Below are 13031 nucleotides of genomic sequence, written 5' to 3' on the forward strand. Positions count from 1 at the left end.
AAAGAAAAAATATTAAATAAATTAATTTTAAAATCCCACAGCCCACTGCGGGGCTCTGGCTCTGGCTCCCTGCGGCAGCGCGCCCGTCACGGGCCCTCCGGGGCGCTGCGGGACCGGTAACCGCAGCCCAGGTGCCGGTAACCGCAGCCGGGCCGTCCCCGCGCCACCGGGGCCTCAGAAACACCGAACCCGTGCGTGTCATCCCCAAAGCACAGCACAAACCCCGTCCGAACCCTAAGAGCTGTCCCCGCGCTCTCCGCAGATGGGCGGCATTTGTGCGCTGTTTTATTGATTATTTGTTTAAACTCCCCGTCGGCTTCGCAGCCCCGTCACGCTGCCAACACGATCCCGCAGGAACTGCCCCCGGGAGAGGCGGGCTGGGCGCTGCCGCGGGGGAGCGGCCCGGGGGCGCGGACGGAGGTGCCGCAGAGCCTCGGGGGCAGCGCCGGCCCCAGCGCGGCCAGAGCCGGTGCTAGACCTGGCCCTAGACCTCGTAACAGACCCGGTCCCGGCACCGGCCCGTGGCCCCCGCGGCCCCCAGCATGGTGCGGCTGACCTGCGTGATGCTGCTGCTCGGCCTCGGTGCCCCCCCGGCGGCAGGTAAGGAGCCGCGGGGCCGCGCTGACATCGCCGCCAGGGAGCGGGCGAGGGGCTGCGGGGAACGAGAGGTCACACATTAGCCGTGAGCTGCATTACTGCTGCCGGAGGTGGTTCGCTGCCCCAATTTAATAGCTATGACCGGGGATGAAGGCAGCTCGGGCACCTTTCCACCACCCCAGACTTTATTCTCGGGCGCTGCGTCCTTGGAGCCTGCAGTGGAGGTGGGGCATCCCGAGCAGCCGGGGGTCTGCTTTGCACATCTGACCTAAAAGTTGCGCTTCTGCTCCCTCCTCTGATCCCGCGCCGCGGGTCACAAGGCGCCTGGGCAGCCGCTGTCCCTCACTGTGGGATTCGCAGAGCTGCGTTCTGCAGAGAGAGGTCGGGAAGGTAGAAGAAATCCCTGAACTGGATGGAATATCTTGCTGTGCCAATCACTCTTTGAGTGACCTTGGGTTTGCCACTGAAACTCCAGCTGCTGCAGCTGTTGGGCCGATATGGCCCTGGTTTGTGCAGCACAGCGATAACCTCCAAGGAGAAGTGCTAGATAAGCATGAGGTAACTAGCTATTTTTTTCCTAAGTTCTGCTGAAGTGGAGCATAGCCTGAATATTCTAGAGACATGAAACCTCTCTGTGCCAGATTTCATCAAATCACAAGCATTTCTCTGTTAACTCAAAAAGCTGAACTCAGGGCATTTCTTGTGCTGTGAAATGTGAACAGTGGAGTTCTTGCTCAGGTAGTAATGTTACAATTCATTTCTCACAGTCCTTTTGCCTCCAGAATTGCTCAGCACCTGTGATGTGTAAAATAAAATCTGGGCACTAAGTAGATGCTTTGGAATCTCTTTCCACCCTATCCCAAGCTGATGGGTGCAGAAAAGCCAGCACAGGAGCTGGGGGACCCCAGTGCTCCCTCCACATTACAGGTCACGGATGAGTGAGAAATGCAAATTCTGAAGCTCAAGGGTTCCTGTCCCGGTTAGCAATCTGGTGGCTGCTGAAAGAGAGAAGGAAAGGCACCAGCATGAGAACCTCCCAGCTCTGCTGCTCTGCCCAGCCCTGCTGGTGAGAGGAGAGCCAGGGAGGGAACATGCTCCATATTGGAGGCAACCAGATCCTCTGCTCTGTCCAAGTTCACAGCTATTGGTGGTTGTTGCCTTTCCTTTTGTTTTGAGGTTTTAGGCTTGGGTTTTTATTAATTTTTAACACATGCAGATCCTTTAATGTTGCTGCACTGCTATTTTCTGGAAAAATTGAATCTATCCTTTCCATAAAACCCAACTTCACTCACACTCCATCCACTGCAGTAGTTGCAAGAGCTGAAGTAGAGAAGATAAAAGTGAGTCATTCAGAGCAGCAGAGGTGGTTCAACTGACTAGTTAAAATGTGCAAATAAATAAATAACATTAACAACGCAATACAACAAGGTTTGGTTTGCTTTTTTTCTTCTCATTTCCACAGAGGCATATGGTCTAGAAATAACCAACAATGGTCCCATCACAACAGGAGCTCAAGCTACTGTTCAGGCCACTCTAAGTGTGAAGAATGAAAGTGCCACATCAGACATGTATCACTTTAACTGGATTTATGCTCCTCTGATTCTGATAGAGAAATCTGAGCAGGGGTTTAACTCTGTCATTAATGTGACTGGAGAATTTCCTGGGACTTTTCCTGTATCTGTCTGGGTGACTCACAGGAACTGTTGGCTGTGTCGGCCGGTTGCTAGAAATGTCACTGTGCTTCAGATCACAGGTAAGATTTGCCTTTACAACCTCTACACCTTCAGGAATTCAGTATTCAGGGTGCTGGCTGCCTTTGTTAGCACCAGGAAAATGAAAGTCAGTTGTAAATATGGCTCCTGACAACAGTTTGATTTGTGTAGCCCTTTGACTGAAGGTGAGTTTAGGTGACATTGTACACTTAGTACAGTTAGAGCCACACTGCAGCCTATCTACATCCAAGATAAAGTGTGATCCTGCCCATATTTTCCTGCCTCTGTCACTTGGAGAAACTGAACTAGAAACCAGATGCTTCAGCAGCTGCAGTTCACACATCAGCATTGTTCAGAGAGATTCAGACTCCTAAAACAATGCTTCCCAGCATTTCTACTTTTAAAGTTAGGATGACCAGCAGCAGTGACAGTCTGCTGATTTTCCCTGTTGCATGACACAGCAGATCTTAGGCCATCACCACAACAGAGCCTTTACATTTTCTTTTAAAGCTCTAAATGAGTGTACTGAAATCAGATATGAAATCATGGCTGCATTTTCAAATGTTGCTAAGTGCAATTTCAGCTTATTGGGAATATTCATAACCATAAATATGGTTTTGTTTTTTTTTCAAATTAACCAGTGGGGTGGTATGATTAACCCAATGTCTGGTACAGGAGGTTGACATGAAATCATCAAGTGACAGCTTTCTGCCGTGTCATCATAATACCTCTTTATTCACAGGTTAGAGTGTTTCTTTTAGATCAGTCTCGTAAACAAATTCCAACATAAAACCTCTCATAGACATCAAACCTTAATCCTTCCTGTATTCACAATATAGAGAGCTCTGTTCTTCGTCACAGTCAAATTTTAATTTATGTAGAAATAGCTAAAAAACAAAAAACAAAACCCCAGCAATATAGAAAACCTCCACAAACAAACAAATAAACCCCAGCACCCCAAACATGAAGGGGGTGTGTAGTGGTTTGGTTCTAAATCTAGACACTCGTTGTTAATCCCACTTGTTTTCACATCAAGAGTAAAAGTTTATACTGACCTTCATCAGTCCAAGATTTCTTACTTCTATTAGAAGTTTTGTCATGACCCACTGTATAACCCTAAATAAGTATTTTAATTTCACTGCCTCATTAACATATGTAACAACACTGAATAATAGATATAAAATACACTTAACCACTTGGAGTAGGACACAGAAAAACTTAAGCAGTAATGTTTTGATACACACACAGAGCATGTTATGGAAGTGACATATGCTGTTATTCTTTTCTCACCTTATTATTCTGCAGAATTTATCACAGGGAATCTCACCATTGCCCAGATAGAAGACAGTGAAGTTGTCACACGGGGTTCTAGTTCCTCCACGGGCACAGTGACCCGGATTTCCTTCTCTCTTCATGACCCAAGTCATTACTTCAAGTCAGCATCATTTGTCTACAACTGGGATTTTGGAGACGGGTAGGTGTGGTTACTTGGTTGGCTTGAAGGAGTATTCAAGATGGGTCTGATTCAGATGCTCATCTAGAGAAAAATGATAGTTAAATCCCAAGACAAAGCATATGTCTTTGTGAGTTGGTACATCCTTGGCATGTCACCCTGGTGAATTCTGAAAATCTAAATTCACTGGGTGCTCACAAAATGGTGATGTTTTAAAGACCTAGATTTCTTGTTCAGATATATGCTTACATGTATTACCCTGTGTGTGTGATGAGCCAAACTGAGTGAAATGGAATAAGCAGCTTATTGTAAATTATTTTAAAACATCATTGTGCCTGCAGATCTCCATTAGCAGGTGGTTGTTGTGTATGTGAATAATTTGAGCACTTAAGGAGAATGGAAGCAGTGGTTGGGCAACAAGGAGCTGTTATCATGACCAGCTATCCATAAATATACAACAGTTTGGTGAGGAGTTTTTGAAAGTGGAGAGTGTCTCAAATAACATGCAGGTGCACTTTACCAGGGGTAGAACAGCACTCAGAACCATTAGAAATAAAACCATGGGTAAAGCCACATGGCAGTAGGGAGGAAAAAACCATTCAGTTATTTATCTTATTTGAAGATGAATACATATATAGGCAAAGAGAGATGTGAGATGTAAGCTTTAGTCTCTGAATACTATCTTGTTTCTTTCTTTCTCCCCCCCACCTTAGTTTCAGTTAACTTATAGTCTGCCTGCTATGAAGGTTGTTTTCTTAATATACTGACTATTCCTATTTCACTTTGTGAATTCTTTTAGCATTATCTTTAGTTTCTTTGATTAAAAATGCACAAGTTTACTCTGGATCTTATGGTGATTGTAGTTCTACAGGTAATGCCATAGACATAAATCCTCATTGATATGGACATAAAGCAGAATTAGAATCACAGCGACTGGAGTCTGTAAAGAAAATATATTAGAGCTTGTCCTATTTTAAACCAGAAATCTGCAAGCACTTGGTAAAAGGCAATTTGGATTCTAAACCTTTTCCTGTTTCACACAGAGTTTACCAGATTACCAAGGAACCCTTTGTCTACTGTAACTGCTCTTCCATGGGGAATCGCACAGTGCATCTGAAAGTCGTAGCTGAATGGGAGCAAATTGGAAGCATCATCCACGAAAGAGAAATTATGCAGAAAACTGGTGATTTTACCACAGCTCTGGAGCTCTTGGGTAATCAAAAAACATTTTGCATATTCAATCCACAACTTGCTATATATGTACAGTTAAAATCTAGCTTTAAAGTGGTAATACAACTTCAGCACAGTTTCTCATGCAAGAAGTGGCCAACATGATTCAATGAAGTGTTTTCATTGCAAAATGGACTTTGTGCTGTTTTAGTGCAGAAAAATGAGGGGGAAACATATAAAATCTTCTGTTTCTTTTTAACCTACAACAAAAATTTACTGTCTTTTTTGAAATCTCACATACACTTAAAACAATGTTGACCATAACTTTTGCTGGATTTGTCAGTTTATACCAGCTAATCCTAAACAATACATAAGTTAAAACAGGCATTAGGAAAGTCTCATTAATTTGGTCAGCTTCAGGAGTAAATAAACATGAAAGTAAAAATGTAAAGAATTAATAAAGTAGTTGATTATATATTAAAAAGAAATCATCAAAAATTCAGAAAACTTACAACATCTCTACTGGTAGGTTTCCTTTTTGGGTATGAGACAAATACTATTATTTGTGTGGTTGATGGAGCTCAAATCTGCTAAGACTCTGAAAACAAACCTTCACTGGAAAACCAGTGAGTTTCAAGTTTCCATGTGGAGTGTGACATGCTGCCTTTTTATTTCTTTTCAGATGCTGTTAAAAGTATTAACGTAGTGGGCTCCAGAGAAACTCATGTAATGGAAAACTTGAATTTATCTCTTCATATCAATGGCACGTAAGTAGCAAACAAGACTTCATTCCTCAAAAAGTGAAAACAGCAAAAACCATTACAGGCAAACCTGAGGTCACTAAAAGCAGGCTTGGTAACCTCCTAGTCACAGGACTGGGCTTGATGCAATAGGAGTNAGAGAGAGAAGCAATGACAAAGGCTTGAGAGATGGGTTATCTAAAACAAAGCTAGAAAATGAGCTAAGCACATAAACATGCTGCTTTCTTTAGCAGAGAACGTCATAAAGAGATAAGAAACAAAAACTAATAAAATGGGGCAAAGAAAAGCTCTATCTGATGTCAGAATCAAAGTCCATAGTGCATAAGGTGAGTTTGGGCAGCATCAGTTGGAACAGAGGCCTGGAAATGTAAGTGAAAAGCATCAATTAGACATGGTGAGAAGCCACATGGACATAAAGTGGGTTGCACTAGATTGCTTGATAACAAATAAAAACCTTTCGTTATTGTAAGAGAACGCTGTGGTCCTTGCAATTAATTTACCTTTTCCAGCTGTTAGCCCATTGTCCAGAGCTCATCTTACATTCTTTCCAGTTTCAGCTGCAGGGTTTTTTTAATTAAAAAAGTCTAGGGTGTGCTTCAGTAGCACAGACGATGATTTCTGTGTGAGAAGGACAAAGAACAAACAACGTATACTCCCTCGGAAGTGCAGGGAAAAAAGCTTCCTTTTATCTTTTTTGGAGAATGACTGTGGAGTTTTCTACACACAGTGGCCTGCCAGTGACCCACACAGGTATTCAGCTCTCAGCTGAAAGACTTACCTTCACAGGAGCACCACAAAGAACCTTTTCACTTGGCAAATGCTGTAAACCAAACACTTGTGAGGTTAATTACTTCTCTATTTGTATTTAGATTACCTTCATTATTTTTAAAATTATTACATAAGTTTAACCAAGCTCTTACCTGAAATTTTTGTGAATTTTTCACTTTTTTCTGCCATGTCTTTTTGCTCTTTTCCTTTCAGCCCACCACTGGCACTATGCTGGCTTATAAAATCCGAGTGCATTCCACTTGAAGGTGACAAATGCCACCTGGTGGAGATCAGCGGCTCCTGCTACAATCTCAGCCACACCTTCAGAGACGCGGGGCAGTATTGCCTCAGCATCAGAGTGGAGAACGGCGTCACGATGCTGCAAACCTACCACGGGATAAAAGTGTGGCCAACAGGTGAGGAGCAGGGAGAGAGGTTCCCACCTGTCAGGGAACTGACAGTCTCAAACAGGTTAAGGACAATTAAGAATTAACCAGCCTGCTGATGAGGTTTCTGAAAACTTTGTATAGATTCCTAAAAGGATAGGAATAAGAGAAAGGAGAGTTTATAATGTGCCTGCTGTAATTGCTCTGAGCTTCTTGCAGTCTGCTGAACCCTTAGTCCCAAGGGTGTCCTGAAGCTAGTAAGTTTTCTGGGAAGGCTATATTACTTAAATTACATATTTTTCAGTTTAAATAGTCCAGTTTTGGTAGTTAGAAAGGATAATTAGGAAAATCTACATCTGTCACACTCAATTAAACAGTCTCAATTCTCCTTTTAATTTAGTTATGGGGTTTTTGAGAGCAGATTTCTCTAGGCCTCCATTTCATTACAGATTTCTCTCCCTCCCGCAAGCGATCCCTGCTGGCTCCCCCATACATGGTCACATGTGCCCCTCTTGGGTTCCCAAATCATCTGGGAAAGTGGTTAGGTGGCCAGATGAAGAGGACAGAGGGCAACCTTGTGATACAGAACAGTTACCCCATCTTACCATGGGCAGCACTTGTGTACAGACAGGGCAGATCACTCCAGAAGGCACTGATGTGCATTCAGGGCTAAATCCTCTGTCCTGGAGGCTGCTGTGAAAGTGAAACAATCCTATCCTTTCCTGTCCTCTTGGAGTACCACAGAGGTACAAACACCCTGTCGAGTCAGGGCTAACACAAGTAACGGGGTGGGGTTTTTTAGGTTGTTCAAGAGAAAAGGCAGGTAAAATGGGAAAGACCTTTTCCCTCTTCTGAGATTTCAGAAAGGCATGGAGTAATCCCGGATGGAAAATGTATTCCCTCTTGCACACATCTCCTTTGTTCTATAAATACAAGAGCTTCTCCTAAAACTTCTCCATCTTTTTCTTCTCACTGTTGCCCCTTCTCAGGGTATTGTATCACTCCAGGAATGTGTCCTTGTGCTCTTTCCTAGGGATCCACCCAGCTTTCTTAGTCCTGGTCTGCATCGCTCTGGTTTCAGTGATGTTGCTGCTGGTGCTGTACACGACCTTCCGAAGTAACACACAACAAAAAGATCTTGTGGAGGTATTCAGTTACTCCTACTTTCAGCTGGGACAGTAATTAAGTATCTTTCAGCCATGAAAGGTATTTAGTATGACAGGTTCTGTAATCCCCAGACAAGTGGAGCGGGAGGGAACATTTCCCTGGTATGTATGATCTGTTCCACTGAAAAATCTAAACAGTGTAAGCGAACACTTTTAGCAACAGGCGTGTGTCTGGCTTATTGCAGAGAACTCAAAATCAAGTTTCCATGAGCAAGTTGTTAATATTCTCAAGCAGATGCTTGCACTGAAATATCTCTCCCAGAGGATCTACCTCAGAGTAGTTACACAAAAGAAAGCAGAGAGATAGTGCAAGAGGATATAGGATAATAAAATAGGAGGGGTACGTTGCTTAAAACAGCACTGAATTGTTACCTACCCCTAGTATGTGACCTTCATCTCTCCAGCTCCCTTCCAGCTTTGATACACCTTTTATTTGCTACAAAATATGTTTGTAATAAGCATGAGTTCCTAAATCAAAAGTAGCTTTCATGGTACTGTGCAAAGTACTTAATACCCTTTACGTTGTGCCACAATGTGATAACTTACCTGTAGAGAGACTGCCTATGAGCAGCAGGTATGAACCAGAAGTCTATTTGAAGTGGGTGACTGACTGAAAATGGTTGAGGCCCAAGTGCCATTTCTGGCCCTATGTATTTTTGCTGGACTCACTTAAGCCAGAAGGAACAAAACTAAAAATGATCTCTTTGATGTTCTTTTTCCAGGTAGCTGACTTTGACTTTTCTCCACTGTCTGATGAACACCTGTCTAATCATTCAGAGTCAGGCTGTGGCCCACTATGTTGCAGATCATGTTTTCTTCAGTCATCAAAGGAAGCTGCCAGGGAGAGTCATGAACTTCGACATTCTTTTTACAAGCCAGTCAAAATGTACACACAGTGAAGAACTCAACTGCACTTTGGTTGCACCAACTGTCTAACTTTCTCACTTAGGATAAGTTAAAAGCCCAGTGTTGCACAAATGGTTTCGTTTTGCCAGTGCAATGAGGTTCACCATTTTAAATCCAGCACTTGATTTTTTCATTCTCTGAGCTAAAAAAGAAAAGTAGCTTTGTATTTTTAACTTATACGGGTGTGTACATTTACAGCTGTAAATGCAGCATTTTATTCTTATGGAAGATTGTTTTATGTGCAAGTTTGCTAAACTCACTACCTCCTATAATTTTTCTGTTCCTTCTGCTGTCTGTTTCAAAGAAGAAAATGCTTAAGATGAACATACCTCTGTTTCCTATGTTGCAACAATATTACTGGAAATGGAAGTCACACAAAATGCTGTTGAATGAGTATTTCTTCTATAAGGGAACTGATGTGTCCAGGTTGAGAACAGCCTAGGTGCTTCCAATGAACCAGACCACTTAATTATGTTGTCTTTTTTCCTCCTGTCTTAAAAGACCCTCTTTTTAAGCTAATAGACTTCTGTCAGACTGTAGTGGCTGATGACCTGCTCTTGGAGAGCTACCTGCTAGCAGTATCTTGGTGCTGTACAAGGGTCCACATGTCTACCACTTTATGAAGTGATACAACACTCTAAACTTTTTCAGAAAGTTGTTTTTTTTTCCAAGCTGTTCATTCTTCTTTTCTTTCTCATATTAATCCCCAACTAGTCATTAAACTCCTCTTCCAAAAAATGCAACAGCCAGTAACTCAAAGATGCTCAGAAAAACATATTCAATTTGAATTCATACTCAATGTTCAAGGCTGTATGAACTCCATGCCTGTTGCAGACTATCATCTACTGTCAGCTTCCTGCTCTGCCAGGCTTTGCCCCCTGCTATGAGGCATTTCAGAGTACCCTGGAGGCTTTTAAACAAAAGTGCCTTTGTGGCCATTTCTTTTTTTAAATGTGACACACCTTCCCCACCTCTAATTTAAAGCCTATGGGTATTGTGGGCTTGGGGTTTTTCATAATTTCTCAAATGCACTGATTGGGAGATAATTGTCTGAATGGGAGGGGATTTACTGTGAGGTTTTTGGAGTGCTCATGTCACACATTCAACTTCTGTGTTTCCTCAGAGAAGCCCAGAGCTTCAGTTCCCCTGTGAACAAAATTACAGGACTTCAGAAGGGCTCTGTTAATAAGCATGATACATTTAAAGTAGAATGGGATCATCTAAGATAACAAATTCTATAAACCCCAGTTTTTGTCAAAAAGTACTTTCCAAGGCAGAACTTCTCTTGGCTTTTCTTCTAAAGAGAAACTGCATTTCTATGCAAGCTTGTTGATTAGGAGTGGTGTCCTTTGTATTCCTCCTCAGTGCTCTGGTATCAGACTCTTATCTTCAGTCATATTCAGTTACTGTTAAAAATGTGCTTCTCTTTAGCAAACAAGCTACTGTGCCTGAGAGCTTCAGTTTTATTGTCTATTCCTGAGATCCCAGCCCTCTGAGCCACTGCCAAAGGTACAGAGACTCGTTATGGGATGACAGTGTGGTTGGTAAATGGCTACATGGTCTTTGGGCACTGAAAAGATTTCTGATATGCAAAATGCAGCTGAGAGTGACAAAGCCCTAGACAGACTGCACAGGGGCTTTCTGCAGCCAGAAGTTTAGTCTGAGCTTCTTTTATTACATTTGTGACAGATATGTGGCCCTTGCTGTTGTAATACACTTAAAGACAACCCCTTGACATGCTAATGAATGTGTAAAAAGCCCTTTCTTCTCCATAATGCACTCCTAGCAAAGACAGTATCTGTGACAGCAGACTCAGATACATGCAACAGGGGTCATTTGGGTTTGAGAAAGATCATATAAAAGGATTAAGACCTATGCTCAGCCCCTTTCTCCATTAATTTTTTTCCAGGTGATTCAGAGGGTATCATGGGGTGTTAGGCCACAAACATTGCTGCTTTGGGTTTTTGCCTTTGTGCTCTCCTCTGTATGTCTGATCTGAGATACAACTGATCATGTCCCAGTCCAAAAGAGTGAGACATGGAGTTAGTGATATAAAACATCACTAACAGGCCTAAGAAAATCCCCAATTTCCTATTAAGGAAAGCAGAGCAAATGTCCTTCAGAAGAATATTGCCTCTTACTCTCTTCCTAAAATGAACAAAGGATGACAAAGGAGTCAAATGATTCCGAAGGGTAGAAAAGATAAAGTGCTGCAAAGTGGAAAGTCAACACTATCAAATAGTGGAAGATACTACTCAAGAGCAGATGGAAAAGTATAGAGGTTAGAAAGAAAGACTTCTCTGACAAAAAATAAGCAGTGGGGAAAGTACACTGTAAAGGGCATGTCAAGAAGCAAATTAACCAAGGAAATTTAAACAGCCTTAGCAAATTGAGGTGTAAGTATGAGAAATATTCACACGAACGTGTTCTTGAATCCAGTATGAAACTGCTTCCTGCTCTAAAGACTGATCTGTGGGTTCGATAAATGCATCTGAAATTGAAGACAAAAGGTAATTGAGCAGTTCAGGATATAGCAAAGAGATTAGTGGGACGGAACAAGGAGCAGTAGGAGGATTCATTTTGTTAACCTTAGAAATCAATGACCTGAAAAAAGGAATGTTCAGCAAAACGATCAAACTCACTGATTCAAAACAAGAGTCCAGTGAGTGCAAAGCCAAAGAGAGATTAAATTCAGGTGATAAGCAAGAGTGTGGGCAGATAAAAAGTTTAGGCAATGAGAACTAGTTACAAGAAAATGTATTTGAGCACAAAAATGTTCTGGAAATGCATAGTATAAAAACACACAGTAAAGCAAAAGAACTTCTTTTATTCTGCAATTTGTCATATAAACAATGGTGTCGGTCTGTGCAGCGGTTATGAGGGCAAATTGGACCTTTATCTTAACAGCAGAGCATGAGGCTCCGTGGCTAAACAGGTCAAGGCTGAATTCTGTCTTTCATCTCTGGAAAGGAGATTACACAGCCCAAGCTGTGACAACAATTTGAAGTCACAAGACCTCTATTGCGTTTGCTGTGTGCTGGAGGAATGGAAATTCTCTCAGCAGAAGGAAGGTGAAGAACTTCATATTTAAATGCTCAGCTTTATTATTAGATAATCAGCCAACACTTCACCTTGATTTTGTAGAGCCAGTGCCAGTTTCCATGGAAACTGAAATGCCATCCTGCAGCTGTCACAAAGTTGTTCAAATCCTGCAGATCTCAGCTTTGACAGCACACCGCACACTAGAAATGTGGATTTTTAAATTACAGGCACTAAAGTGGGGAATGCAGAAGTTCCAGAAACTTCTTTCAGCGTGGGAATACTTGTTGCCAGGGCATGTAATTCCTACAGCAGTGTGCACAAAGAGAGCAGTCACAGAAGATCGTAGAACCCAAAATATAAAACGGTTTGGGTTGGAAGGGACCTTAAAGATCATCTTGTTCCAACACCCCTGCCATGGGCAGAGACATTTTTCACTATCCCAGGTTGCTCGGAGCCCCATCAGTGGCCTTGAACAATTCCAGGGATGGGGCAGCAGCTTCTCTGGGCAACCTGTACCAGTGCCTCACCACTCTCATAGGAAAGAATTTTTTCCTAGTATCCAATGTAAACCTACTCTCTTTTAGTTTGAAGCCATTCTCCCTTGTCCTGTCACTCCAGACCCTTGTAAATAGTCTCTCTCCATCCTTCTTGCAGGCTCCCTTCAGGTACTGAAAGGCTGTAATTCGGCCACTCCAAAGCCCTCTCCTGAATAATCCCAATTCTTTCAGCCTTCCCTCACAGCAGAGGTGCTCCATTCCTCTGATCATCTCGGTGGCCTCCTCTGGACTCGCTCCAACAGCTCCATGTCCTTCCCGTGCTGGGCCCCCGGAGCTGGAGGCAGCTCTGCAGGTGAGGTCTCACCTGAGCTGAGGGGCAGAACCCCCTCCCTTGATCTGCGTGTTTTACAAAACACCACAGTTGTACAACAACTAACACAACTACAGGGGCCAATTTTACCAGAGCACTAGGAAAAGACTACCCCAGCCAAATAATTTTCTAAAGCGTTTGCTCACAGCAGTCCTGGGAGGCAGGGAAGTGATATTATCACCGCTCGCAGGAGGCAAAAGGGA

The 13031-nt window shown here is 42.9% G+C and overlaps 1 protein-coding gene across 1 annotated transcript; it reads left to right on the forward strand.

The window, feature by feature from the left end:
* The first annotated feature begins 113 nt into the window (after positions 1–113).
* TMEM130 (transmembrane protein 130) lies at positions 114–9294 on the forward strand. Its single transcript, XM_017813610.1, has 8 exons — positions 114–600; positions 2060–2350; positions 3615–3783; positions 4806–4975; positions 5615–5699; positions 6675–6877; positions 7881–7993; positions 8736–9294. The coding sequence occupies exons 1-8, from the start codon at positions 543–545 to the stop codon at positions 8910–8912; spliced, it is 1266 nt and encodes a 421-aa protein (XP_017669099.1). The 5' UTR covers positions 114–542; the 3' UTR covers positions 8913–9294.
* Positions 9295–13031: the final 3737 nt, after the last annotated feature.

This window comes from Lepidothrix coronata, unplaced genomic scaffold, assembly GCF_001604755.1.
Source record: "Lepidothrix coronata isolate B3197 unplaced genomic scaffold, Lepidothrix_coronata-1.0 Scaffold41, whole genome shotgun sequence".
NCBI lineage: Eukaryota > Metazoa > Chordata > Aves > Passeriformes > Pipridae > Lepidothrix > Lepidothrix coronata.

What these genes read in the sequence shown, in the direction of transcription:
- TMEM130 (XM_017813610.1), top strand. Translation starts at nt 543, where the DNA reads ATGGTGCGGCTGACCTGCGTGATGCTGCTGCTCGGCCTCGGTGCCCCC. An exon ending in TCTCTTCATATCAATGGCAC is followed by an intron (nt 5,700 to 6,674) that starts GTAAGTAGCAAA and finishes TTTTCCTTTCAG; the next exon opens with CCCACCACTGGCACTATGCT. An exon ending in AACAAAAAGATCTTGTGGAG is followed by an intron (nt 7,994 to 8,735) that starts GTATTCAGTTAC and finishes TTCTTTTTCCAG; the next exon opens with GTAGCTGACTTTGACTTTTC.